This window comes from Streptopelia decaocto (genome assembly GCF_964273445.1).
Source record: "Streptopelia decaocto genome assembly, chromosome: 10".
In the NCBI taxonomy this organism is placed as follows: domain Eukaryota; kingdom Metazoa; phylum Chordata; class Aves; order Columbiformes; family Columbidae; genus Streptopelia; species Streptopelia decaocto.
Window position 1 is genome coordinate 18,543,080 of NC_138665.1, and position 24,292 is coordinate 18,567,371.

The 24,292-nt window shown below is 48.1% G+C and overlaps 1 protein-coding gene and 1 long non-coding RNA gene across 2 annotated transcripts; one reads left to right on the forward strand and one right to left on the reverse strand.

The window, feature by feature from the left end:
• Nucleotides 1–9,822: 9,822 nt before the first annotated feature.
• Nucleotides 9,823–11,374, reverse strand: LOC309444363. The gene is made up of 2 exons (XR_014185007.1): nucleotides 11,202–11,374; nucleotides 9,823–10,116 (listed from the first exon to the last, which is right to left on the reverse strand). It is a non-coding gene; the product is annotated as an uncharacterized lncRNA (long non-coding RNA).
• On the forward strand, nucleotides 10,981–23,198 carry PRPS1 (phosphoribosyl pyrophosphate synthetase 1). Its single transcript, XM_082062116.1, has 8 exons — nucleotides 10,981–11,172; nucleotides 11,729–11,932; nucleotides 14,667–14,850; nucleotides 15,180–15,278; nucleotides 17,111–17,235; nucleotides 18,960–19,133; nucleotides 19,836–19,995; nucleotides 21,203–23,198. Exons 1-8 carry the CDS (start codon nucleotides 11,165–11,167, stop codon nucleotides 21,293–21,295), a joined length of 1,047 nt encoding a protein of 348 aa, XP_081918242.1. The 5' UTR covers nucleotides 10,981–11,164; the 3' UTR covers nucleotides 21,296–23,198.
• The last annotated feature ends 1,094 nt before the right edge of the window (nucleotides 23,199–24,292 follow it).

A 24,292-nucleotide genomic window follows, 5' to 3' on the forward strand; every position in this document is an offset into this window, starting at 1 on the left:
CATGTACCTAGGTGGCCAAGAAGGCCAATGTCATCCTGGCTTGTATCAAGAACAGTGTGGCCAGCAGGACCAGGGCAGTGATCATGTCCCTGTACTGGGCACTGGTGAGGCTGCACCTCGAACCCTGTGTTCAGTTTTGGGCCCCTCATGACAAGAAAGACATTGAGGTGCTGGAGAGAGTTCAGAGAAGGGCAATGAAGCTGGTGGGGGGCCTGGAGCACAAGTCTGATGAGGAGCAGCTGAGGAACCTGGGGCTGTTTAGCCTGGAGAACAGGAGATAAGGAGAACCTTATCGCTGTCACAGCTGCCTGAAAGGAGGTTGGAGCTCTTCTGTGTTGGGCTCTTCTCCCAAGTAGCAAGTGATAGGACAAGAGGAAATGGCCTCAAGTTGCACCAGGGGAGGTTTAGATTGGATATTAGGAAAAAATTCTTTACAAAAAGGGCTGTCGGGCATTGGAACAGGCTGCCCAGGGCAGTGGTGGAGTCACCATCCCTGGAGGTGTTTAAAAGATGTGTAGATGTGGTGCTTTGGGACGTGGTTTAGAGGTGGAATTGACAGTGCCAAGTTAAAGGTTGGACTTGATGATCTTAGGGGTCTTTTCCAACCTAAATGATTCTTTGATTCTATTATATGATTCTATGTTCCACTTCCTTTGCTGGATGGCTGTGTCCACGCTAGAGAGCCTGCAAGAATGCAGACTGATCTTTGACCACTGCAAGACAGAAGCAGGGCTAGCAGCTGAGAGGTGACCTCTTTCACACCATTGTCCAGAGGTCAGGTGCGTGCCTCCAAGGCTCAGCCCAAACCCTCTCCTGTCTCCTTTCACCATGCCCATTAGAGCTGAACCCCAGATCAGCTTTGTCGGTGAGCCACGGCTTGCCCCCGAGCCAGGCAGCCCTCCTCGCCGGGGCGCTGGGCTTCTCTTCCTCTCTCCACCACACTGACTGCCATAGAAGCATTATTTAGTACTGTGTGATGGTTATTTATTTGGAGTTGGGGTTTTTGGATTGTGGTTTTTTTTTCACTTCCAGGAGAAAGGTAAAACGATTCCTAATTGCTTCCCTTTGCACCACAAGGTTCCCCTCCTCCTTCCAGTCTAGCTTCTAGACCTGATCAATCAGACCACCTTAATTGGTGCTTCACTGCACTCACCCACCCTCCAAAACAGAGCGCGGAGCTGAATGCAAGGTTGCACATTGCATCGCCCTCACCCTGCCACCCACTGCCCTTCCCACACGCGTGGGGAGCGCGGATCTGGCGGGGGTCCCTGCGCCTGTCCCCATCGCACCCTCCGCCGGCTGGAAAGGGAGATCGTGGCATTGGCCTCACAGTGCCAGGAGTGACACCAGTTGGCAAACCCAGCCAGCTTGCCCCAGCGCTTGGGGACGATCAGGGATCTCCATATGATTAATTGCTTCCCACCTCTTCTTATTTTTTTATAAATGCACACATCCAACATCTCTCGTTCTTCCACAGGAGCTATGGAAATGCACAATGTGCTTTTAACATGCGCGTCCTCTGCCGAGTGCAATAACCTCCCCTGGCCCGTGGCTTTGGGCCCCTTTGGCCATTGCTGTCGGCACGGCAGAGGGGATCCTGCTGTGGGGACAGCCTCCTGCTTTCAAGAACCATGTAGCAAATAGACAGTGGATGAGCCAATTTGGATTTCAGTCCAGGGTGGGCAAAGCCTGTTAGAATGCTGAAGGCTGACAGGGAGCCGTGTTTTTCTTTTCCCCGTGAATTATCTATTACAAAACTCTGAGTTTCTTCGAGCTCCCTGTTAAGCCTGGATCATTCCTCCCTAAATCTCTCAGCCTAATAAGAGGAAATTTTTTTTATTGCTTGTATATAGTATATATAAAGAAAAATATATATATAAATTATATATGTACACAAATTTATGTCTTGTTTTACAAACAAGAAAGATTAAATATATTAATCTTACTATCCAATCTAGCATTTGTGTCTTTTTTTAAGAACTTTGTGGAAATGTGACTGTTTGTAGCTATACAAAACACTGCTCGTAAGCAAAACCCCCTGTTTTTGTTGCTATAGAAATGCTCATGTCTCCATACTGGAAGGGCACAGCTTAAGGACTCCACAACGTCTCCAGACTCCACAGCAGTTAAGTGCCAGGCTATGAAGGAAGCCATGAAGCAGCAAAAATGCAGGTTTGAAATGAACTGTTTGACTTGGCACGGTTTTGCGGTGTTAATGGGTGTTTTGGCTTAATTCCCCTCTGGGAGGGGGACGCGGCACTGACCCCATCACCGCTGGCGCTGGGCACTGCAGCCGTGCTGGGAAAGCTGGTCCTCCTGGCGCCCCAAAGCAGGGGAGAGCCAGGACGTGCTTTAACCCCGCTCTGTTCACCATCTCCTGCCCGATGCCTTTCGGCTGAGCACCCACCGAGCAGCTCCAGCGTGTTTTCGGACACATCACAGCCTCTGCCTGGCACTGCGAAGAGGTGACAGTGCAGGACCTGCCAGAGGGGGCCTGATGCTTCTGCTGCTCTGGTGTGTCTGCAGGACGACAGCCCAGCAGAACTCTAATGCCAGACCCAGGGAGAAATCTGAGCAAGGCGAACAGTTTCCTAGCTACAGGTGATGTTTCCCGTATCCGTTCCCTCGGGGACACGTTTTGCCTGGCACGATGAACTGCTCTCTGCTTATCAGGGAGGAAGGCAGCAATCTGTGCCCATTATGTGCCCCAAAGCCTCCAGGAACTATAAAAGCCAAGTCTGATAAAGATCCAACACAAAAAACTTAGCAACTGGGTCATTCTCTGTACGGGGGCTGAATGTGTTGTCTAAAGCAAAGGCAGCAGCAGTGGAGACTCACACACGTTCTCTGTGCCTCCAGGCTCGTTATTTTAATCTGCATCACACCATTTCCCATGCTGAACTAACTAACGATGCTTGACATCGAATGAGACAAAACACACCTATTTATAAAGCTGGGCATGGATCAAAAATTAGAAAAGCCAAGAGGAGGAGAGTGTCGCTGCCGCAGCCGCCAACAGGCCCATGCTCTGTCTGCTCTGCAACTCTTAGGTTTTTTTCTTTCCTTCCTTAGGAGGCAAACTATCCAGAAGAAAGCAAATGTTAAATATGGAGTTCACTTAATGCACTATGAACACGCTGCTTCTTACTGACACCACATCTATTGAAATGCTGTGGCTGCTGGGTTCAGACCTGGAGTTTTACTGAGCTCCTCCTGCTTGAGTCAGGCTTGCTGGCTCTGGTCCCAACACTGGGAGGCTGGCGGGGGGAAGCTCATCTCTGTAACACTCCAGCTCCACCAGCAACCCTGTGCATTGGGGTCACCAGTACAGTGACTCAGTTTTGCCCATCTGTGAAGAGCGGGACTGATACGGCCACTATTATTTCTGAGGGGGTGGAGGGGAGAGAGTTTGTCTGTGGGCGGGGTTAGAAGATCTAACTTAGGGTGCATGTGTACCCTAAATTGTTTGGGAAGTAGAGCTCCCCAGGCCATGCTGATCTGGATCTACAGCAGACTGTGGGCACAAGGAGTCTCTAAAGGCCTCGTCGACTTCCTCACCCTCATCTGGTGGCCGGTAATAGACACCCACGACAGTATCACCCCTGCCAATCCGCCCCTTAATTCTCACCCATAGACTCTCAACTCCTCATCCATGCCTGGACAGTACTCAATACATTGTAGTTGCTCTCTCACATGAAGAACAACTCCACCACCTCGTCTGGCTGGCCTGTCTTTCCTGAGAAGGACATAGCCATCCATGCCCACATATCAGCCATGTGTGCTGTCCCACCATGTCTCCATAATTACCACTAGGTCATCATCTCCTGCCCTAACACAGGTTTCTAACTCCTCCTGCTTATTCCCCGTGCTGCACACATTGGTGTACAGGCATTTCAGAGCGAGCTGAGCTCACCCATTTCACCCCAGGGGTATGGGAGGCCTCCCAGTCTTCACCAATACTAGAGTGCTGCCCCCCTGGTGCAAGCCCAGGTTCAACCCCATCCCCCCCTGCAAATCTAGTTTAAATCTCTCCAAATGAGCCCTGCTAATTCCTCTTGCAGCATCCTTTTCCCCCTGTGAGATAAACCTTTCCATGTATTACTGTATGGACTGGTGTCTTATAAAACCAGCCGTTACCAAAGAACCCAGAGATGCCAGCTGCTGCTTGTATGGCTTTTTTTTTCTTAAAACCAAAAGTTGTTCAGTTTGTTGTAAAGTTCAGTAGAAGACTCTGCTTGTTCCAGTGCAGTTCTCCACAGCTCCTCCTGCTTGAGTCAGGCTTGCTGGCTCTGGTCCCAACACTGGGAGGCTGGCGGGGGGAAGCTCATCTCTGTAACACTCCAGCTCCACCAGCAACCCTGTGCATTGGGGTCACCAGTACAGTGACTCAGTTTTGCCCATCTGTGAAGAGCGGGACTGATATGGCCACTATTATTTCTGAGGGGGTGGAGGGGAGAGAGTTAGTCTGTGGGCGGGGTTAGAAGATCTAACTTAGGGTGCATGCCCACCCTGAATTGTTTGGGAAGTAGAGCTCCCCAGGCCATGCTGATCTGGATCTACAGCAGACTGTGGGTGCAAGGAGTTTATAAAGAGCCACGCAGCTGGCCCTTAAGTTTTTTCTTTCCTTCCTTAGGAGGCAAACTATCCAGAAGAAAGAAAATGTTAAATATGGAGTTCACTTAATGCACTACGAACACGCTGCTTCTTACTGACACCACATCTATTGAAATGCTGTAGCTGCTGGGTTCAGACCTGGAGTTTTACTGAGGTTTAATTTTCCCTCCTGTTCGCTGACACCCCCAGGTGGAGCCGGTGCGGTGCCAGGGAGCTGAGCTGCAGCACAGCAGCTCCATCTTTCTTAGACTGCTGGCACGGATACTAAAGCCAAACGACTTCAGGGAAGTGATCTAATCTTGATTTAGACTCCCGCAACCTCTTTGCAACCTGCAAAAAGTGAACAGGATTGTCCTAAGGTAAACAGACTGAGCTTAGGGAGTCTCAGCAAAGAGAAGTAAGGCGGCGGCGGAGGCACAGCGACATGCTCACGGAAACCCCCCCGCCGCCGCAGCCCAGGGCGACGTGGGACAGTCCCGTCGGTCAGCTCTGTGCGCGGACGCCCTGACCAATCGCAGACTAGATGGCCAGAAGACGACCAATCGCAAAACTCCACCATGGGCCGTTGCTTAGGCGGCCGACGGGACAGGGGGTAGAGCTTCAAGCCACGCCCAGCAGCGACGCGGGGTCAGGCGGGGCCCCGCCCCCGGGCGGCCAGAGCCAATGGGAAGCGCACAGGGTCTAATGCCCCCCACAACCTGAAAGTATTATTGACAGCTGTCAGTTTGATCAGCAATTTCAGAGTCGATGCTTAGTACCATCTAGTGGTCAATCAGGATCCAGTCAGAAAGGAATTATTTCTTCACAGCACACTGTTATTATTTGTACAGTGGTGGCAATAGGTGCCCCAGGATGGCAGAGGTGTGAAGGGAGGAGCTGTGCTGGTACATACCCAAGAAGGATGATGAAGCCCTGCCTCTGTTATTGCTGTGCTGCCTTTTAGGTGCTGACCCTGTGGCCTCGCTGTTGGGCACTTGCAGATACTCTTACAGGAAATGATCCAGGTAAAATGTTCCAGTTCATATTTTTGAATCACAGATATTTTTTTCAAAAATCTGCACCTCGGTTGCACAGCACAGAGAATTTAAAGTATTTTTTTTTTTTCCCAAATCTATCTTTTTGCAGGTGTGTATGCATAAAGATAAATCAGTTTTTCTCCTTCCCCTCCCACCAGGGCAAACTGCCTGAGCGTGGCAGGTTGCGTTCACCTGCCCTTTCGCACCCTCTCAAAGCAGCGCCAGCAGTAACTGCCCTTCTCATATTGCCCCCAGGTTTTCGCTGCGGTGTTAGAGCTGGTGCAGGTTTCCTCCAGGGCCTTCACAGCTCCCATGAGCATTACTCAGCCCCAACGTGCATTCATGCATGACATTGCACTCCCATAGTCTGCTCCCTCCCTTCATCTTCTCCAAACGATGTCCACTCCCAAGGAGTCCTCAGCAGGGTTCCACTGGTGATAAGCAATAGAAAAGGGATAAAAATTTGGCTATTGCTCGTCCCTCTAATATACATGAGAAAAAGAAGACCTGGCTTTCAGGAGTTAAAGGATCAAAAAGCAGGAGCTGGAAAACTAGCAGACCTCAAGCAGCAGTCCCAAGATAGGTTTGGATCAAACTGCTTATGTCTCTGTGGACTTTGCTGGTCATTGTCAGCTGGAGACAACAACCGGGCACTCTGGTTTAAAGCACTTTGAACTCTAATCCCTGCGGCGTAGCGGCCACATTCTCCTGTCAGGATTTCCATCCTCTCCAAGGTCCTGGCAACACTACACAGGAATCGCAGCAGCCCCAGATACAACAGCGGGGGGAGCTGAATAGCTGGGACCCACTGCTGCTTTCATCACACCCAAGGGAGCTGACAGTCAAAACGAAATGAGTAATGTCTCAATTTTATCCTCATTTAAAGCACGGTGTCTGGATTCCTGTGTAAAACATCCTAACAAATTCCTCGCGTAGGCAGGCATGGTGGAGCTGGCTGGGACACCCATGGGTTTAATTGCACACGAGAGAAGTCTGCCAGGGAAGACAGGTATCTCAGCTTATTTACATCACCCAAATTTATTTAGTGTACATTAAAACAGTCCGTACACATGATAGGAAACTTTTCCAAAGGTTTTTGTGTCAGGCTATGTAATTCCGTGTGGAGCATGAGCAGACAAGGAACATGCCCATGTCTCATCCCACTGCACCAGCTGAGCTGCTGCCCCTTGCTGTCACCTGCCCCCCAGCTGGAGGGTGAACAGGGAGGGGGGTTTCTGCTATAAAATTAAAAAGCAAACGTGCTGTGTTCAAAGCGGCAGAAATCTCAGGGCTGCGTCTCTGAGGTTTGTTGCACGTGCCAAGGGCAGGGGACGGGGATGAAAGGGCTGGGGATGTGCAACAGGTCGACACACACTTCATAACGCTCCACTCAGTCCCAGTTTAGAAAAGCACCTTGGAAACAGTCCTGAATCTAAGGAATACCCACCTCTTGCTAGAGGAACAGGACTCCATCCTCATACTTTTAACTGGGCTCTTTAGAAAGGCACATTAGAAATGCGAGTAGAAAGATAGGAACACGAAGGGACTGGTGAGGATCCTTTAAAGGGTTTTTCATTCCTAAATCCATATTGTTTCTAGTGGAACCTTGAAAATACTATCTATTTCCCAAAGTTGTTTTCCATTTCCTGACAAATGGTGTGCTTTTTCCTAGTGGATGTTGTCTTGCAGCTACATCCTGCATAACTCTGGCAGTGTTTACAGTGCTACAGGTGAGATTCACTCCAAAATACAACCAACCCATTGGGCCCCGGGGGATACCTGTGATACAGTGACCTCCTCTGTGAAGGAAACAAGAGGGGGTTCTTGTAGACCCAGTAAAAATTCAAACCGAGAGGGTTCTTTCTGCATCTGAGTGGCTTTGAATAGCAGAGAAGAGGATTTATATAAAAATAATCCCTGCAAAACCATGATAGAGGCAGAGAAGTGGGCAGCGAGCGAGCAACCAGAACTGCTCCCAGAGTGGGGTTGTTTTTTCTGCTCCCAGACAGAAAAGCCTCCAGTCTCTAAAGTGTTCAGTGAGAGCCAGGGGAGGGGAGTGAAATCCAGAGGGTCCTAATGATGGAGATGCCTCCCACCCCTCTTAGGCCTTAAATTTTTCACAGCCTCTACTTTCCTTTTAGCCTCCCAACCCCTTTTTGAGTCCACTTTTTTTCCCAGCTTCTGCTCTTCTTTCAGCTACCAAGACAAAGGGCAGGGCCTTCTGTTGTTGCTATCAAGTGCCATTCATTAACAGAACCGGCTGCAGTCACCAGGGGACAGAAAGAATAAAAAACCAACCCTCAGCCACAGGCTTTCTGCATGAAAATGTGTCCTTGATTAAGTGGCTGGTGGTAATTGAGTGGCAATTGTATGCAGGAATGTGCCAAGAGAGGGACAAGGGCTACTTGTCTTGATTGACATCACTATAAAATTTGACAGTGTTAATTTGCTGCTTAAAACTTCCTGAAATATATATTCTCAAGTTATTTCTGATTAAATGCATCTCCATAGAATCAGGTAAATAAAAATAGGGTTTTGCCATTCATGTGATTTCAGGTTCTCCTTAATTGGACAATTTCCAAAACATGAGGGAACACTGCAGCTCAGGCTATGAGCCGGTTCATTCTGCTACCAAAGCCAACTTGTGCTTGCCAGCATTGTAAACCACAGGAAAATTACATAAAGTTCTTTAGATTGGATGTAGATAATTCAATTATTATATTTTGCTTTCAGAGTGAAGCAAGCCAACTGGAATTAGGCGCTTTAATTCTGAATAAGGGTTTCCACACACGAGTGGAGATACTCCAATGCAGTTCCACATCCAAACTTCACTTAGGCCATGCTCATTTTCCTGAGCACCCTTTGACAGCCTGACTCACAGGCCAGCGGTCTGCAACTACACAATCTCTCCCTTCACCCCGTTTAGGCCGAGAACCAGATAAACATCTCCCTCTTCAAAGCTTGTTCTCCTTGTCCCCCCTTCTTCAGGTAATGGCAACACAAACTGCTAATAGACAAGGTATGGCTGAGGAACCTCATGCACAAGCTTTGTGGCCTTGTTTACCTAAGACTTCAGTGCATTAAGAGCTTCTCCTCAATCAAATCTGTGAGATTACCTGGTTCTAAGAGCTTTGCTAGCAATGGTGATAATCATTATGGCAGGTGGACTTTTGTCCTCATAACCCAAGTGCTGTGTGACCTCCAAAACCATTGTGGTATTCGAAGGGCTGAAGAGCAGCAGGGACTTTTCTTAGAGGGCACTTGTGGCCATTTAATGCTGCTGGCAGCAGCACCAGGCAGCAAATGACGCAGAGCTGGAGAGACTTGGGGTGGGCACAGCACCCAGCCCCTGGCTCTGTTTGCCTTTGAGGAAAACAAGACGCCATCACATGAAAGGTTGCTAGTCCCCAGTTTACAGGATTAAGGTTTTAATTTCATCTTTTGTCAGGTTTTTCACTCCTGCAAATCCCACCTCTGTGATCCCAGGGGGAAACGGATAGATGTGCTACTTCAGAAGTCCCATGTAGGGGAAACTCAGAGCTTGTCAATGAGAGGCATATTTTGCATGTTTTAATACACCTGCTGCTGCTTTTAGCCTCAGGTTCCCAGTGCCTGGTTCACAAATAAACTGGGAAGGAGACAAGGACATTGGGGCACAGGAGACATTCGTTCTGCATTCAAGAGCAGGGGGAAAAAATGGAATTTATACCAACAAAGAAGCAAATGGTTCAAAACCAGAAACTACTATTTGGGGGACTGAAAAGAAGTTATTTATCATCCAAATTCTTCAAACTGCAATAGCAGCAACAAACCTTCTGTAGTCTGTATTTTGCAGGGAAGAGAGGCCTTGAAGTTATTTTTAGACTACATAGCTTTATCACTGAAAAATATGTACAGTCAAGTAAAATGAGTAGCAATGACATGACTGCATGCAAATTTTGAAGAAGCTGTTTGTGTCTTATTTTGTATATTTTAAAACATTTGAACAATGTTTACTTTCGCAAAAGCTAAATTAATCTACATAATGCAATCACATACAGGCTGAAAGTTCACAGGACACGAATTATAGAATTAGGTACAAAACCCCAATTATAAAAGTAAAAAATCCCCTCAGAAATTAAACAGCCTGTTAAAATAGTACCCACACAGGTTTTAAAAATTATCTAGAAGACAGAAAAAACACCTCTGCATCTGCAATTCAGAGTATCCGCCACAATTACAACTTCTTTAATCTTATAACAGGGCCAAAGGCCATTTCCGACAGAAAAATAAATAGCAGAAAGTATTGTTGTAAATTCTGAGGACAAGTGCAGAAAATGTTGATTACCATCATGTTTTTTTCTCGTTGAGTTTGCAGTGAAACCAGTCGCACCAGCTGTATATATCAGAAGTGGATGCCTCTTCACACATAAAGCATGCAACCATCATTTTTTAAATAGGATCCATTCATGATTCAGCCAAAGGAAAAGAGACCGAGCACAGCACCCTTGGAGAAAAGGGCAAAGAAAATAAATTATTAGTATTTTTGTAGACCGGAAGTTTGCAAGACAAAAAGCAAAAGGTTTATCTTCTAGTGAAGAAGGTAAGCGCTATCCTTCAACAGTTAAAAACTTGTTGCAACTTGATGATGTGGAGAGAATTCCAGCCAACCTCTGAAGCTCAGAGCTGGGGAAGGGTCCCAACTGCAGGGCTGGTCAGGCAGCAGAGCTCTTATGTCCCCAGTGTCCTTGACACTGTCCAGCCTCCCCCATGAGGTGCCCGGGCTTCTGTTTGTGCTGAGAAAGCTACAACTTCTCTTAATGAATCACAGAATCACAGAACCATCTTGGTTGGAAGGGACCCTTAAGATCGAATCCAACCATAACCCAACTCTGGCTCCCTAAGAGCCTCATCTGTGCCTTTTAAACCCCTCCAGGGATGGCGACTCCACCACCTCCCTGGGCAGCCCGTTCCAATGCCCAACAGCCCTTTCCGGGAAGAAATATTTCCAAATATCCAATCTAAACCTCCCCTGGTGCAACTCGAGGCCATTTTCTCCTGTGTCCTGTGACCAACACCCTGTACGCTACAACCTCCTGTCAGGCAGTTGTAGACAGCAAATGGGACCCTGTTTGCTGCGCAAATCACAGGCTGGTGGGTGCTCAGCCCACCGTGGCTCTGGCTCCCACACGCGGGGCTTTCCGTGGGGGCAGCTCAGGCGGGCAGCGAGCCGGGGGCGCCGCACGGGCTGCGGCTGCGATGCTGGGGCAGCCCGAGCCACCCGCGGCGATGTCACCGGCAGCGTCCCGCGGGGAGGCGGCGGCACAGCCCGGCCCGGGGGCCCAGCGCCGGGGGAGGCGACGCCCGCACAGCGCGACACGGCGGTGCGGCAGCCGGGCAGGGGACACCGGCACAGCGCGGCAGGGGGGACCCCGCGTGACGCCGTGGGGGACACCGCATGACGCCGCGGTCCCGCGGCCCGGCGAGGTGACGCGCGCTCGGCGCACGCCCCGGCACTCGGCGGCGGCGCTCGGCGGTGGCGGAGGCACAGCGGCATGCTGAGGTAACCCCCCCGGCCGCGGGGATCCTCACCCGCCGGGACGGGGGACGCGGGCACGGCACCTACGGCGGGAGCGGGGCCCTTTCCTCCCCCCGCTAACCGGGCTCTCCCTGGGCCCCCCCTGAGGAAGAGGGGCCATCATGGCCGCCGGGGAGGTGTGTGTGGGGGGGTCGTCTGCCAATCACGCACAACGAGCCCCGTCATCCCCCCCGCAGCCCAGGGCGACGTGGGACAGTCCCGTCGGTCAGCTCTGGGCGCGGACGCTCTGACCAATCGGAGACTAGATGCGCAGAAAACGACCAATCGTAAACGTCCACCGGGGGCCGTTGTTTAGGCGGCCGGCGGGACAGGGGGTAGAGCTCCGAGCCACGCCCAGCAGAGACGCGGGGTCAAGCGGGGCCCCGCCCCTGTCCGGCCAGAGCCAATGGGAAGCGCGCAGGGGTGTGTCTGTGGGCGCAAGGAGTCTATAAAGAGCCGCACGGCTGGCGGGAAGGGTAAGATGGCGGGGTAGGCGTGAGTTGCTGTGGTGTGTGCTCCACTGTGCCGCGTCCCCGCGCAGGAGGCGGTTTCGTCCCCCTGCGGCAGCCGGCTTCGGTACGAGGTGGAGCGCGGAGGAGAGCGTCGCTGCTACGCCCGCCAACATGCCAAATATTAAGATCTTCAGTGGCAGCTCGCACCCGGACCTGTCGCAGAAGATCGCCGATCGCCTCGGCCTGGAGCTGGGAAAGGTGGTCACGAAAAAATTCAGCAACCAGGAGACGTGGTGAGGCGGGGGCGGGTCCGCACTACAGCTCCCGGCGGGCCGCGGGGCGCCGCGGCGCTGGGGTCCCCACAGCCGCCGCGCGGGGGCTGCTGGGATTTGTAGTGCGGCGCGGTGGGTCGGGCCTGGCGCGGGGGCTCGGGCGGCCCAGGCGCTGCGGCCGGGCCCGGCCCCGGGGGAGCGGCGGGGCCCGCGCTCGGAGGCCTCGGCGGAGCGTTTCTGCCTCGACCCTGCTGGGCCGGGGGCCTGCAGCGCATCCCGCCCTTCCCCTGCAGGCAGCCTCTGGGCAGGGCCGGGTCTCCCGCGAGCGTCCTTCAGTCAGGGGGCCGCCGTGCAGCGCCGCTGGCTCGGGCTGAGCGGCTCCCTCCCCGGAGCTCCGGGCTGCGGAGCAGCGTGGTGGTCACGGCGGTGGGCGCCGAGCTCTGAAACAACTGGCTCGGCAAAGCGCGACACCCCGGGGAGGGGTGAGCCCCGGCGGGGTGGGCTGTCCCGGGGAGCGGCTGCGGAGCTCCGGAGGGCGCCCGGTGAGCCATGTGCTGGGCTGTGCGGCCCCGGCGGTGCCTCTAGCGGCCTCCGCCGCGAAGCGCCCGCCGCCCATGCGGGCTGTGCCACGGGCCTTGTCAAGGTTTTCGCTGTATTTTGGGGGAGGGTGCAGCCGTCCTACACGTGGAGGGAAGGATTTGTGTCACCCGACCGCGGTGACAAGAGGCTGGAGCAGCAGAATTCACCAGACCTTGCCTCTGCCACCCCAAAAGCTTGGAGATGATGGGAATAATGCGCCTCCTGGGGTTTGACCCTTGTTAATCAGCCTCTTCCATGCTTAGGCTAGACCGTGATGACTTGAGGCTTGACAGTTTTGTGCTTAGGGTGTAGCTGGTGCCTTTAAACTACCCTGAAGAGCATCAGAGTCTTAAAGGTCTAGGTAAAATGATTCAGGAAGGATCAGAGGCTGACATGCAGCCCATGATGTAGTTGCAGTCATGCAGGCTGTGTTCCCCCAGCCTCTGAAACTGAAGATTTGTCTTGTTTTCTGTCTCTGTGCTTTATAAGTCTTGCTGGCATCCTGCTTGAAGAAGCTAAAGGAGAGGCTAGAAATGATTCAGAGTTCTTATAACTTGGTTTAGAGATGAACACTAAGCATAATATCACACAGCATAATATCAAAAGCCTTGAATGATTGCTCCAACCCCTCCTTTCTTCTGTGACAGTAATTTTTTCCAGGATAATCCAGGATGTGCATGTGATGTAGAATATTATGTTTCTATTGCACAGGTATTGCTTGTAACTGAAACTTCAGGGGTAGTGCAAAGAGTTGTAGAGGAGAGTTTTAAAAAGAGTGTTTGATTTACAGCCATTTCCATTGTGCTGTTCTCATTGATCTTTATGAACTGCTGTTATCTGTCCAGTTGGCTTGCTAGCAGGTTCTTAGGTCAGCAAGTAATGTGACTTTACACCCAACAGGTGTTTACCCTTATAAATTGATAGCACATGCTTCCCAGAAAGATATTGTCTTAATAAAATATTTCATTGATAATTTAGTTCAATAAATGTCTTGAATCACTTTAATTTTAGACTGTTAATAAGTACAGTTGGAGATGACGCTTGTATGTTAACTACTGTGAATTCAGACACCTGGCAGAAGGTTCTCATGCTGGGTGAGATTCTTTGTGAGAGATCGGTGTATGCTGTCAGTGTGCAATAGAGATGACAGCAGTTTGCTGATGGATATTGAGCAGTAAGACTGTAAGTGTGAGCAGTCATCAAAACCATGTTGAAGAAGAGGGGAGGAAGACCAGAGAACAATGAACAATTAAAATGGGAAATCTACCCTCAGGTGCTCTGTAAATGAAGTCATGAGGAGTGGGTTGGATGATGGTCTCCTTGCTCCTAGAGCTTCATGTAGCAGCAGTCTGCAGAGCGAGTGAGCATCTCCAGTGCAAGAAGAAAGAAATCGTGGAACAACTGTGTCCTTGGTAGACTGACTTCTGATGACTTCCAAATCTGGCAGGCTTCTCTAAATTGAAATGTTGGAAGTCCTTAGTAGTTAATCCATTCCTACGAAAGTCCTTGTGCAGCATTGCTCTGTATGAAACCTGAAAGCCAAGGCTGCTGCTTTCTTTCCAACTCTGGTGCAGGTGTCTCGATACAAGCGCTGAAGCTGGCGGTTTGCTGCTGGCAAACAGGACCTTTGGCTTCCATTCAGTCCATTCATCAGCAGGGATTAGCGTGCATTACATCCAGGAGGAAATTAACCCCAAAAGCCGTTCTGAACTGAAATGCTGGAGGGCTTCTCTATTAAAGCCAGTGAAGAGCTGTTCTGACTCTAAATCTAATAATCAGCTGCAGCATAGCTTCTGGTAGGAGTTGGGTTTGGCTTTCTCTGCTGACTGGCGATCATCCTTGCTTGCTTTGTACCCTGGTTTGAGCTGAGGTGGTTGTACTTCTGATCAGGGGAACGAGGCCAGTTCTGGGGTGTTTACATGCTCAGCTTGTGCTGAGATGGAGAGTGCAGGCTGGGTGCTTTTAGCCTTGCTGACGGACCATTAGATTTGATCCAGTGAGCAATGTAAAATAGTTACTGAGCAAATAAGCAACAGTGTTCCTGCCCAGCACCCTTGATTATATGACACTGTCACCCACAGCCTCTTGGGAATGTGATCCCTTGGTTGCTCTGCAGGCACATGTAATGGCCATGTTTCGATTTGGATACAAGTCTCCTTTCCCCATCTGTTCCCAGTGTGGAAATAGGTGAGAGTGTACGCGGAGAGGATGTCTACATCGTGCAGAGTGGCTGTGGGGAGATCAATGACAATCTGATGGAGCTGCTCATCATGATAAACGCCTGTAAGATTGCCTCAGCCAGCAGAGTCACTGCTGTCATACCCTGCTTCCCTTATGCTCGGCAGGACAAAAAGGACAAGGTAAGAGATGTGGGAAAGGTTTCTGCTGGGAAGATGAATGCACACCTTGAAAGTGATGGCTGCTGAACAGGGATTAGATGAATGCATAGAAGAGGAGATAAATTTTAATTTCTTTAAACCTCAGGGCATGGGACTGCAAATTCGTATTTCCATAAAGATCTAGCTCTTCTTGAAAATACACCAAGCTGTAATCACCAGCTGATGAAATTATGCAATACTAACGAGTACTCCTTTTAGTAACTGCTTGTAAATCATTGCCTAGAAGTGGAAGACTGACATCTTGATGAAGGAGTTGACCTTGTTTTAAATACTGTTTTTTCCTGTACTAGAGTCGAGCTCCAATCTCTGCCAAACTGGTTGCAAACATGCTGTCTGTGGCAGGTGCAGATCATATAATCACCATGGACCTGCATGCATCTCAGATTCAGGTAGGAGCTAAAATCGGGGCGGTACTTACCTGCTCCAGTCTGAGCCTCTTTACTGCCTTGCAGGCTTTCCAGCAATCTGCTTTTCTTTAGACAGAGCAGTGATCAGGACTTGGAAACCAGGGACTGGTAGGGACTTGTGGAATCAGTCAGAAGAGGATAGGGAGATGGGTAACTGGTTCGGCTGTAAATTATAGCTGCTCTTGATCAGACTAAGCATAATGAGTACTGTGCAAATTAATGTTGGGCTAGTAAATGATCCATGCAACTTTATTGCCACACGGTGATGCTGTATTCTTAACTGGTACTTTGAGGGATTTGCGATGGACGGTGGCTTTATCTACAGTGTTCCTAAATGCTGAGTAGAGCTTTCTGATGTTTACAGAGTTGTCAGGGAGAAGCGAGCAGTGCTCTGTTGGGCACAGTGGCTGGTGACACTGCTGCCCTGAGGTTCTGTGCCTCCAGGTGTGCGGGCACAGCTGCTTTTGAAGGTTCAGCGGAGCAGGGCAGGGGGCTGAGAGCTTGCTGCTGACAAGATGGGCAATCCCACTTGTACCCATCCAGTGCCGCTCTTCTGCGTAAGCTGGATTTGTTTCTCTTCCAAGCTGCTGGTGAATTGAAAATTATTCATGGGTTTTGCTGGCTTAGTGAACAGCATAGTCTCGCAGAGCATTTGAAATCTTGACTGGAGCTGTGTGAGAGAAGTGCCAAGAGCGTATACCAGGGAGAAGAGAGACCGCAAGCTGTTAAATTGTCAGTTGTGTCTTTCCACCTTGAGCAAGTGTGCTAAGACCAAGCAACCAACTTGGTGCAACTGAGAGGTGTGTGGCAGAAGAGAGAACATCTATTGTATTGCTGCAAACACTTAAACCCAGAGGGGTGAGATACCTCCTTCCTGGTGAAGGAGGTGGGCTGGCTGTCATTTTAACAGTTGAAAATGCAGCCATTCATGCTTCACTATAGTTTCTTCCAGTATAGCTTGCCCAGAAATACTTTCTCAGATGGAAGATATCAATGTGGGCACAGCTGAGACTTTGGGAAAGATCACAAAATAAGAGCAGAGCCCAAGGAGATAGCCCTCTTCCTTAAGAGGCTTGGAGTTGTGATGTGTGCCATAGGGTTGATGCTTCACCAGCAGCAATGGTGAGATTCAATGGAATAATTTGGCTTGCATCTATAAGCTTCCAACATCTGGCCTTTTTCAGCCTGGTTCTTGTAGTTGCTGGGTTGCTGAGCACAGAAGGAACGATGGTGAGAAAATGTGTTGCCCCCTGTACCTTGAAACACTCTTCTAGAGTTGCTGGGCCCACTCTCCTGCCTGTCACTCCCTGTGAAGGATTAACTTCTGGCTTCTAGTGACCTTTGAGGTTTACCTGGAGGAGTCTGCTGGGTCTGTGTAAAATAGTGGAACCGGCTGCATTAGTCTGAAAGCAAATATTACTCAAGCCTTTTTTCAGTGATTTCCTGTAGATGGAAACAGTGCAGGTAATGAGCTTTGAAGACTGGTTTTTGTAAACAGGCAGCTTGCTGCTCTGAAAATGAGCATGTTTGATGCTAGTTTTCTACACTCCCTTAGGATAGAACTAGTTACATATTGTGAAGGCGTCAGATGTAAAGTGTTATTTATGCTCCTAAGCTATTTCTGGCTCTGAAGACTTCTTACATTACTGTTCTATGTATCCCAAAGGCTGCTGCCTTGCATTAGTGGAAGTAGAAAGGAAAGCTGAAAGCTGTGGAAAGGCAGTGGCTGCATGCCCGATCATGTAGAAAGCTTCTTCCAACTGTTTTTGGAATGTGACCTTCAGCTACATATGTTCCTGTTGTCTTCCTTGCAGGGTTTTTTTGATATCCCTGTTGATAACCTGTATGCTGAGCCTGCAGTTCTTAAATGGATCAAAGAGAACATTGTGGAGTGGAAAAACTGCACCATTGTTTCACCAGATGCTGGTGGAGCCAAGAGGTAAGCTGCCAGACAGCTGCGTCCAGGTGCTGCTTCTGTATCTGCTTGAATTTCTAAGAGCGCTAGTGACTTTGTTATGAAGATACATGTTCCCTCTGCCAGCCTTCTTTCTGTAAGACAGTCTGTGGCAGCTACTGAAGAGTGGTCAGATGTTCTTCCTAGAGAATGTTTGGACGGTTTCTTGGGCTACATGAAAGGTTAAATAGCTTCAAGAATCACAGCTCCATAGGTAGCAATTCCACAATTACTACATCCCTTGGACTAAAGCAGTTTTTTGTAGAATAGTAATTATGCAGGTTGAAGGAGAGAATTGTGTGGCTCATACCCCTATGCCAAGACAGTTGTGGCTGCTGCTTAATTATGCATTTTTATCCAGGCTGGGTTTTTTGCAGTATTAAGCTTAGTCTATTGATGAATTTTCTTGTTATCCTTGGTTTGAATATCTAGCCTGGGACTTAAACCTGCTGCTACTCTTCCTCCTCCCTGAGAGCAAGGAAGATAGATGGTTCCTTTCCAAAAAGCAGCAGCATCTGTTACATTTCTACTTGGATAGTCTGACAATCTCCCATCTTTCTGCAGATAAACATGCCAGTTTGGGCAATTAAGGTTATTCTCCGGTGTTTGAGGAGAACCTGTTCCTTGATGCTTCTGTGTAAGGGCTATGTGTGAACAGCAAAGGCACACAGATGTGTTCTTTAATCCAGGACTGTCACACCAAAATGTCGGTGTTTGCTGACCTCCTTCATATACTTTAGCATGTTTTAAGCGATCTGCTGCAAACAGCCAAGCGATAATACCACTGTAGGGTGCTGATTGGCTTCCTGTAGCTTTGTTGTGACCCTTGTTTTGGACGAGACCTTTTGTATATTAATCTATTTCTGTAGCTTGTTGCGTAATACACTGTATGAATGCCAAGTCAGACAGCTATAATCTGACTACTGAAAAAAAACCTCTTCAAAAGCCACTTTAACTGAAATGTATGGATCTTAGCTGGTGCAATATTTTATGGAAATACTGCAGAACTAAATACTTCAGTCAACAGTTTGGTTGAACAGTTTTGTGTTGGACTCCCAGGGTGATGAATTGGACATACTGGGGCTAGGAGTCTACTCATCTTTTGTTCCTGCTCACTCTGGATGCTTTTAAACTCTTTATGTATTGATACTAGAGGGACCTAAACTTTACTATTAATCAGTAAAGTTGTTCTGTGGTCTCATTAACCAAAGTAAATTTGAGGTGGTGGACTTGCATTTCTTGGATATGCACTCCTGGCACGGTCCTCGTGCTGGTACTTGCATACGTGACAATTGAATGCCTGTATGAGTGCAAGGAGATCCCTGTTGTAGCACAGCTTAAGTGTTTCCAGTGTAGTGTTATAAAGATGACAACTTCCCAGGCATTCTGATCACTTCAGGTTTGCCAGACTTGCTGGTTAAGGTTTGTTTTGAGTTTCAAATGCAAATTAATTTCCAGTGGTCAGGATGAAAGATTGTTTTATCTTAATCTAGTTGCTGTCATTGTGAGATTAGATCAGAGATTGCAGTTTAACTGCTTGAAGGGAAACTAAGGTGGCAGAGCATCTTCTATTAATTGCTTGGAAGCAGTAACAGATGTGGTGACAGCTTCTCTTACTCCAGTGGCAGTTTGTGCTTAATGGTTTTAACAGATTTAACTGAAGCTGTTGTGTGGAGTTAAGCGTTGTTTGGAATCTGTTCTCTCCTCAGAGTGACCTCCATTGCCGATCGATTGAATGTAGACTTCGCCCTCATTCACAAGGAGCGCAAGAAAGCCAACGAGGTGGATCGCATGGTGCTGGTGGGTGATGTGAAAGACAGAGTGGCCATTCTGGTGGATGATATGGCAGACACGTGCGGTACCATCTGTCACGCTGCGGACAAGTGAGTAGGGTTGATTGATTCTTTCCTAAATCAGAAACCTGGTGTTAGCAAGTTTTGAATTAATCAGATTATTTGCATGTCAGGTTTCACAAAGTAACATACAGTGTCTTGATTATTTATCTCATGTCATACAAAGTAAGTAAAAAGCCCAGCTAAAGTTTTCACAGTGGTGGGAATAGCTAGAAGACTGTAGTGTCTGTCTTTATTTGAAAAATGCTTGTGTTGAAAGTATGGCTTCCACTGTACTGTCACTGACTATGCGAGGTAGAACTCAGAGCTGTCTGGTCCGTCACCTTAATGTCATACATCTGAATTTCTATTAGAAGTGAGCTTTCCAAGCTTTGACATATTTCAAGCTTTCTACATTAGAAAAAACAGCATATGCAACATTCAGTATTAAATATCTGCTACCTTGTGTTGGCAAAAATCACAGAAGGTGGTTTGCATGATCTAATCTAAAAGTCCCAGAGCGAAGAACGATTTTATTTTTCAATGTATACTTTGTCTGTGGTGGATTTTGTGGTACTTCTTAAATTGTTTTCATCCCCCAAATCAGTAGTGGGCTAGAAGGGGGAATCAAAGGTAGCCTGTCCCCTAAGCATGTGGTGTTGTCTTCTTCCATGCTTACCATGTGCCCTGCACTAATGTCAGTTTAATACTTGCGAAGAATTTTTCATCCTTTTCCTTTTCCCCACCTTGTAGGCTTGTGTCAGCTGGAGCCACCAAAGTTTATGCCATCTTAACTCACGGAATCTTTTCTGGGCCAGCAATCTCTCGGATCAACAACGCCTGTTTTGAGGCAGTTGTTGTCACAAACACAATACCACAGGAGGACAAGATGAAGCAGTGCCCTAAAATCCAGGTGAGCGTCTCCTTTCTGTTCTGTCACTCCTGGGGGTGGTGGCACTTGTCTGTCCTCCTTTTGGTGGGAAAACCCCATAATACTGTCTAGTGCTTGCGGCAGTTTCATTGCTACTGGAATCAGTGGCTGTGTTGATTAGTTCTCTTGTTCCTATTGCTGGAGGATAACAGACCTGTTACAATGATAAAATGCAGCTTCTAATCCAGCTCATCTTAAACGGTTCATGTAAGTAAATGTATTTCACAGCTTGTTTTACCAATATCAGATCACTGATCTAATGGGGCCATGGTGTAAGCAAGCGGTTGTGTCTGTGCAGTTTGGAGGAGGGATAAGCTGATACATGTAATAATCTAATACATGATACTGTAATACTGGAGCAGAAGCAGATAGGAACTTCTGAAGCTGGTAATGCCACCTTTAGTTGTGCATCTGCCACCTAATGCACAGCACTTCAAGCAGCGTGTCCCTTTTTTGAAGCAGAATAGGGCTGGCCTAGGGAAGGTGAACGCATTGTTTCTGGTCAGCACAGCAGTGCAGGTGAGCTGAAGAGGAGTTGCAGTCGTGTCCCACAGATGTCTTGCTAGCTTGACTACAAACCATTGACACAGCTCCATATTACAACATTCAGATACTTGCCAAAGATAAACAAAAATACTTTGCCATCTAGATGAAAGCTAAAAGCTGGTCTTTTGGTGTTCACTCTGTCTTGGTTTTCCATTTAGGTAAGTACTGTAGTATTTCATTTCCCAAGCTGAGTCTAACTTTCCTGAAACTAAAATATTGGCTGTACTACTTGAGCTAGGCAGGAGTTGAGGACTTCCTGTGTTAATGGACAGCTGGAAGTTGCAAAAACTTCAGGGAAGTGATCTAATCTTGATTTAGACTCCCGCAACCTCTCTGCAACCTGCAAAAAGTGAACAGGATTGTCCTAAGGTAAACAGACTGAGCTTAGGGAGTCTCAGGAAAGAAGAGTGACAGACTTGTCCTGACAAAGAATTACAGTGAAATAATTCTTGTAATGCTCTATGTAGAATATCTTCAGAGTTATATGTAATTAGATCGCAGTTCTGTGTAGAAGTCATTTGTCTCCATCTGGAATATTATATATTTGGGTGATGAGTTTGCTCCTTAAGTTCTGAACTTGCCAGCTGCTCTTCCAGGCTTGATGTCTTCTTAGTGACACTGATGCATCTTTCTTCCCTTCCAGGTGATTGACATCTCCATGATCCTTGCAGAGGCCATCAGGAGGACTCATAATGGGGAATCTGTCTCCTACTTATTCAGCCATGTCCCTTTATAACAGCAAATGCCAGCTGCTGCTTGTATGGCTTTTTTTTCTTAAAACCAAAAGTTGTTCAGTTTGTTGTAAAGTTCAGTAGAAGACTCTGCTTGTTCCAGTGCAGTTCTCCACAGCTCCTCCTGCTTGAGTCAGGCTTGCTGGCTCTGGTCCCAACACTGGGAGGCTGGCGGGGGGAAGCTCATCTCTGTAACACTCCAGCTCCACCAGCAACCCTGTGCATTGGGGTCACCAGTACAGTGACTCAGTTTTGCCCATCTGTGAAGAGCGGGACTGATACGGCCACTATTATTTCTGAGGGGGTGGAGGGGAGAGAGTTTGTCTGTGGGCAGGGTTAGAAGATCTAACTTAGGGTGCATGTGTACCCTAAATTGTTTGGGAAGTAGAGCTCCCTAGGCCATGTTGATCTGGATCTACAGCAAGAGCCTGCGAGCCTGCTGGCTGTCCTACCACTCCAAGCCTGACAAGCCTGTGAAGAGCAATGGGGAAGCCTTGACTCTAGTGAAGCCCTGGCAGGCACCTGGGAGGTAGTTCTGCTACAGCTTCCTCTCATGAAAATAGATTACTGTAGCTTTCAAACTTGAACTCTGCTTAATTATGGATGAAATCAAATGCCCATTAGTGTGTTAGACAGCAAAGCAAAGGTGAGAGCATAGTCTGTGCAGTACTGCCTTGCTGTGGGAACTTAGTGGTGAAGGTGCATCCTGGACAAGCGTTGTTTTCCCTCTTACATAGAGGACCCACAGTGGTTGTGCGCTTTAGTTTTTAGTGTAGGCTAAAACCAGTTTCTCAATTTCACAGCTTACTGTTACCCTTGCTAGCAATTAGAGGACTACTGTCATGTACTATAGCTGCACCTTGACTTGCTGTGCAAATCCTTGATCCTTTTTTTACCAATACACTAGTAAACTGAGCCTCTTTTATCCTGTAGTAGCTTGGTTGTTGCATCTAGCACATGCCTGCTCAGATGCTGGGGTGACCTAATACACAACTGCTTTGTGTCCAGCTGTCTTAGCCTCTCCTTGCCTGCAATCCTGTTGGCCTGTAAGTTACTGACACATTCTGGTTGCTTGTCCTGCCTGCCTTGCTTTGAAAGTGTGGCTCCTTGCAAAAGAACTTAAACCAGGGAGCACAGGAGGCTGCGGGACTACAAAACCTGTCTGCTGCTGCTAATGAGTGCTTATGGCAATGGGTTGAAGAGGCTGGTGATACGTAGTACTGGGAAAACTATAGATCTAACACCAACCTGACAGGCAGCAAAGTGCCTGAAAGAAAAATACCAAAACTAGAGCTGGCTGAGGCTCCTGGATGTAATAAGTATCATCTAAAACTTGAATACTTGGTATCTGTACCAGACAATCGTAAACTGTTAAGTCTCTCCTGGACTATTACTGCGTGTTAGACCAAGCTGTTTTATGCTCTGGTGTTTATAAGCACTCCTCTTTTGGTTTTAAGCTGGAGAAAGGGGAAAAGGGAAAAGGAGGAACTTGAAATGACTTGCTAGAGTAACTAGCATGCCTTTGAGATGCTGGGGTGTAAGTGGAACTAACTGAAAAACTTGGTTAAGACCTAGGGAAGTACTTTTTCAGTTGTGCCTTTTACTGAAGACTTTTCTCCCTTCCTACAACTCCTGTCCTGTGGCAACATTAACAGTTCTATTACAGATTAGGGGGTTTTTTTTTGTATAAGAATTGGTGTTCGTCTGGAAAACGTGTGTTTCTTGCTGCTTTGCTTCGCATCCTGCACTGAGCTCTACCCAGAGTCCAATTCCTGCCTCCTGCACCGGAGCCCCCAGTGCCCCAAGAGCCCAGAGCTGGGACAGGGGAGCAGCGCTGGGAGGATTTTCAGCAGCATTTGTGTTTAAAGTTAAGACCTGATGAAGGAATTAAACTTTTATTTAAAAACATGGTCTCTGCTTATAAATGCTTCTAAAAAACCTTACAAAGGTGGTGGGCATCTTCTGAGTTGGGTCACTTGCAAGATAAATCATGGAGTAATGTTATTTGGAAGGGACCTTGGGAGGTCATCTGGTTTACCCCTCTTGCAGTGGGGCTGACTGGGAGGTTTGGCATGGAAGCAGCAGCTTGGGACCAAGCTGCTTTTCTTAGTTGGAAGTGGTTTTTATCTGTATCTAATCTCCTAGACTTAATTGTTAAACTGTACTACCACCTCTATCTTGTGCTGTTCAATTATGTATCTGAGCAGATCTGTTCACGTAATGTCCGGGTAGGGGAAAACCTGAATAGTTTAGCATGTACAGATGGAGAATGAGTAAGTTCTTGCACAAAGCTAATGATCAGAGGCAGCAGGATTATGTCCTGAGAAGCACTTGTTCTAACTAAACCTGATCCTTTCTCATTGCGTACTGTAGACTGGGGAAGTAGAAATTAAGTGAGAAGGATGAGATGGCAGGTCCAGAGAAAGATCTTTGGCCCTGCAGTAGACTTCCAGACCTAGATTGAACATTACCTGAGGCCATGGCCATGTTTCCTGAAGCAGACTTCTGCTGAGGATCGCTGCTGTCATTCATCTGTCATTGCAGCACTGGTCAATGAATGAGTGAACTGGTTTGGGTTGGGGTGTTTCTTGCCCCCTGAGAGCTGGGGGTGAAGTAGGAGACTTCACCTTCCTTAGAGAAGAAACAGAATGAGCTTTGTACAAAGGTGACAGTTGCTCTTGATGTGTATGTACTATTTTCTTAGTTATTTAATAAAACCTGGGGGTTGGAGTGGGAGAAGAGCACAGACTTAAACTGCTGTGTGACACCACTGTGGCTCTTAAAGGATGGGCAATACACAGGGTATGAGAGCTGTCCAGAGGAGGAAAAGCTCTTCTGCTTGGAAACCTCCTTCAGATCAGAAGGGCTGGACACTTTACCTGAAGTTCTTTCCCTAAATTAAGAAAAAAAAAAAATACAAACTTTATAATTACTAAACCGATTTGTAGGCAGGTTGTGACTGACTGTACAGTAGTGACTATTAGAGCAAGTATGGTGCCCTT

Coding starts and splice junctions, on each gene's coding strand:
- PRPS1 (XM_082062116.1), top strand. Junction 11,933..14,666: donor TTCAGCAACCAGGAGACGTG/GTGAGGCGGGGG, acceptor ATCTGTTCCCAG/TGTGGAAATAGGTGAGAGTG. Junction 17,236..18,959: donor GATGCTGGTGGAGCCAAGAG/GTAAGCTGCCAG, acceptor TTCTCTCCTCAG/AGTGACCTCCATTGCCGATC.